The 3,506-nt window shown below is 58.0% G+C and overlaps 2 protein-coding genes across 2 annotated transcripts; one reads left to right on the top strand and one right to left on the bottom strand.

Annotated features, from left to right (window-relative positions):
- Window positions 1–415: 415 nt before the first annotated feature.
- Window positions 416–2,711, top strand: SPRG_17745 (hypothetical protein; the record flags this gene model as incomplete). Its single annotated transcript, XM_012357136.1, has 12 exons — window positions 416–481; window positions 530–709; window positions 754–1,139; window positions 1,193–1,259; window positions 1,308–1,502; window positions 1,549–1,749; window positions 1,798–1,891; window positions 1,942–2,182; window positions 2,226–2,337; window positions 2,381–2,419; window positions 2,463–2,557; window positions 2,603–2,711. 12 exons carry the CDS (start codon window positions 416–418, stop codon window positions 2,709–2,711), a joined length of 1,785 nt encoding a protein of 594 aa, XP_012212526.1.
- Window positions 2,712–2,744: 33 nt separating this feature from the next.
- Window positions 2,745–3,418, bottom strand: SPRG_17744 (hypothetical protein; the record flags this gene model as incomplete). Its single annotated transcript, XM_012357135.1, has 5 exons — window positions 3,245–3,418; window positions 3,138–3,198; window positions 3,051–3,089; window positions 2,939–3,008; window positions 2,745–2,890 (listed from the first exon to the last, which is right to left on the bottom strand). The coding sequence occupies exons 1-5, from the start codon at window positions 3,310–3,312 to the stop codon at window positions 2,745–2,747; spliced, it is 384 nt and encodes a 127-aa protein (XP_012212525.1). The 5' UTR covers window positions 3,313–3,418.
- Between the last annotated feature and the right edge of the window lie 88 nt (window positions 3,419–3,506).

Below are 3,506 nucleotides of genomic sequence, written 5' to 3'. Positions count from 1 at the left end.
CCGGACGAGATGCGAGATCTTCTCCGGCGGCCGTGGTCTAGCGACAGCAGATCATCGGGTGTTTGACATCGAGAAGCTGCGCCAAGACGCAGATTGCATACGAGGTAGAGGTGCAACCCATGGGAAACCCATCGGAAACCCATGGGAAATGCATGTTTAAACATCACACTTTGATAGTGATAAGCTGGTTTGCGATAGAAAAACCCCGTCGTCTCTTGCAGCAGGCAGGTCTTGGACGTAGAATGTACTCATCTCGTACTGGCATATCTGCAAGAGCTATCTGCAAGCGCGTACACGTTCGATTCCTGGCCCCATGCATTGCAACCAGCTGCGCTAGGCGGTGCCTTATTTTAGGGCGCCATGGTGGTGCTCCTTTCCTAAACGCAGCCTGAAACGGCAGCATTCAGCGCTTGCCATGGAGGTCGAGCGGTGCCAGGACGACGCCGTCGCGGCGATCCGCGCTGCCATGGCGGACAGCAAGGTACATGGTGACAAGCAAGGTGAGATGACAGCGGCTATGTATGCGCAGGCGCAGCTGGCGTCGGTCAACTCGATCCTTGTCGGCTTCAAGGGCGGCCTCGACCGGCTCGAGGGGCAGATGATGCCCATCTATAGCCTCACCGAGAAGCTGCGCGAGACGCAAAAGAACATTGACATTAGCGTGCACGAGCTGCGCGCGGTGAACGAGAACTTTACGACCGCCAGCGACGTACTCCGAGGCTATGGGCCTTGCCTCAGCATCCTCCTATATAGGTCGCGACCGTGCTGCAGCAAGGCGCCAAGTACGACCAAGAGCGCTACATCAAGACGATGCACAAGCTCTTGCGCTCGATCGAGTTTCTCGAGCTCCACCGCGGCTACGAGGGCTCGGGCAAGGCGCTCGACCACGCCCGCCACGTGCTCACGCAGGCCCAGGCCAAGTGCAAGTCGGACTTTGTCTCGGACGTCGCCCTCGTCTTGCGCTACTCGGTCAGCGCACAGAGTTTGTCTGCCTCCACGCTTCACGACGCCGACGTCATGAAAGCGTCGAAGCTCCTTACGTGCCTCTTGAGCACGAAGCTGCCGCCGACGGCGCTGCTCGTCGAGTACGGCGAGCGACGGCTCAAGCTCGTGACCGAAGCACTCGACAAGGTCAAGGCGTACGTCATTTCCATTACCATCTCGACAGTCGTTGACGCAGACATGGCTGTAGCAAGGACGACGCAGGGTCGCAAGCGCGCATCGCCGAGTACCTGGACAACATCGTGCTCGCCATCCACGTACACTCCCCATATATAGAAGCAACACCAAGAAATTCCACGTACTAGGCCGAGAAGGAGCTCGCGAACCGCGTGTTTCCCAACGAAGACCTGGCCCACGCGGCGCTGAGCTGGACGGTTGCGCCGCTGCTCGAAAGTCTCACGAAAGACGTCAAGGAGGAAGATGCCAAAGACGTCTTCCAGCCCATGGAGCTCCACTACATGTTCAAGTCCAAGAGCACGTCGTTCCGGGACGTGCTGCAGGTCGACTCTTGGTTTCCATTTTCTGGATTCATGCACCATTGCGTAGCCGCCGCTGCGACTGCGCGAGCACCCAGGGAGCGAGACGACCGAGCCGTGGAAGCTCGTGGGGATCATCGGCAAAATCGAAGAAGGTCTCGCAGCCACGTCGCGCGTCAAGCTCGGCGCCTTCAAAGAAGACATTGCCGACTCGGTGCTCCACGACAAGCTCGGGCTCAAGGACGGAAACGTGCACCCGATCTCAAGCCACGTATGTGTTTATTGTATCTCGAACGTGGTGCTACGGGCGTGCGTTTAGACAATGCACTTTCTGCGTGAGCTCAGCGACCACGTCGTCGCGCTCGAGTGTCTCCTCTCGACCGACCAAACGAGCAACGTCACGTACTTTGTCGGTACGTATCTTAAGAAAATAACCGTCCATGTGACAATTGGGTGATTATAGACTCGGTGTTGATGAAGCTGCTGGACGCGCTGCAGGCAAAAGCCTCGGCCGCCAAGGCGCGCGGCGACCTCAAGGCCATTTTTCTCGTCAACAACACTTTTTACGTGGCGAGCGCGATGGCGCAGCTCGCAGGCGACTTTGCGAGCCAATCCCCGGTCGTGACGACAGCAATCCAGCAGACCATGCAGCCCAAGGTCGCTGCGCTTGGCGAGAAGGCCATGGCGGGCTTCGTCGAGGCGAGGTACGACTGTTTCGGACGGGTCTCGGACTCAGACTTCGAGTAGCTACGACGGGTTTGAGAGCATTGTCGCCGACCCGAAAAGCACGTTACAGTACAAGAGCAACAGCGCCGTGCTCACGCTCGAGAGCGGCCGCCTCCTCAAGGACAAGTTTGCGGTAGAAAAAACCGTCGCAAGGGAGATTCTCACATCGTGTCTAGCGCTTCAACGCCGCGCTGGAGGAAGTGCACACCCACCATGTACGGCGTGGAGGTATATTCTCAACTCCGAGCATTCGAGTAGAAGGCGTTTGTCGTGCCGGACGCCGAGCTGCGCGAGAAGCTGACGACGATGGCGGCGCAGCGCATCGTGCCAGGCTACCGCGCGTTCTACGACAAGTGCGTGCATATGATTGGGCCGAGCTCATCGCGCGTCGGTCGTAGATACGCGGGCATTCAGTTTTCCAAGAAAAACATGGAGAAGTACGTCAAGTACAAGCCCGACACCGTCCAGAGCATGCTCTCGGACCTCTTCCAGGGCGACCACGCATAACTTCAATACATCCAATGTCGATGACGAGTTTAGCTACATGGTGAGCGTTGCCTCCTGCACCACCGAGTCGACGTGACGCGCCTCTTTGATTGGGAACGGCAGCTTGGTCGGGCTCCGCTGCTTCTTGGTCGGCGAGTTGGCGTAGAAGGCCAAAAAGTACTTGAGGCTGCGGCAGCGACCTGCACCATATTAAGTGAGCCTCCACCTTTAACATGCTTGCAACATACGCACGGCGAGTGCCTTGGATTGTCCCTCGAGCATCGTCGCATACGTGCCGTCGTGGTACTCGATGCGAATCTACGCACATGGTATCGCACTCTACAAGAGCACGCTCCGGACCTTGTACGAGCGTGTGTCGACGTCGCCCGTCCTTTCGCCCTGCAAAAAAGCGTGAGAATTCAAACCAGTTTTGGCGATATTGCAGACCAAGCAGTCGACCGAGACGTCGGCGATTTCCGCGAGCTGCCGCACCACAAACGTGTCCTTCCTACGTCTTCTTTGTGAGCACTGGCGTATTGTTTTTGGGAACGTACCCGCGCCCAAGCACGTGGCTAATGCAGCCGCGTTGCGAGATGGAGATCGTGCCCTTGTTTCGGTCCATGCAAAACACTTCGACTTCGCTGCAGAGAAAGCAGAGCGCGCCGAGGAAAAAGAGGAGCACGTCGAAGAGGTACTGCCACCAAAAGCCTTTCGGGAACCGGTAGATGCTCGTGGACGAGAGCGCATACGTAAAGAAGCCCGCGCCGCCGAGGAGGAGGAGGCCGAGCCCCCAGAGGTGGTACGGGTACGTCACAA

The sequence above is a fragment of the Saprolegnia parasitica genome (genome assembly GCF_000151545.1).
Source record: "Saprolegnia parasitica CBS 223.65 unplaced genomic scaffold supercont2.750, whole genome shotgun sequence".
NCBI classification, from domain to species: domain Eukaryota; phylum Oomycota; class Saprolegniomycetes; order Saprolegniales; family Saprolegniaceae; genus Saprolegnia; species Saprolegnia parasitica.
This window is presented reverse-complemented; position numbering and strand designations above follow the sequence as displayed.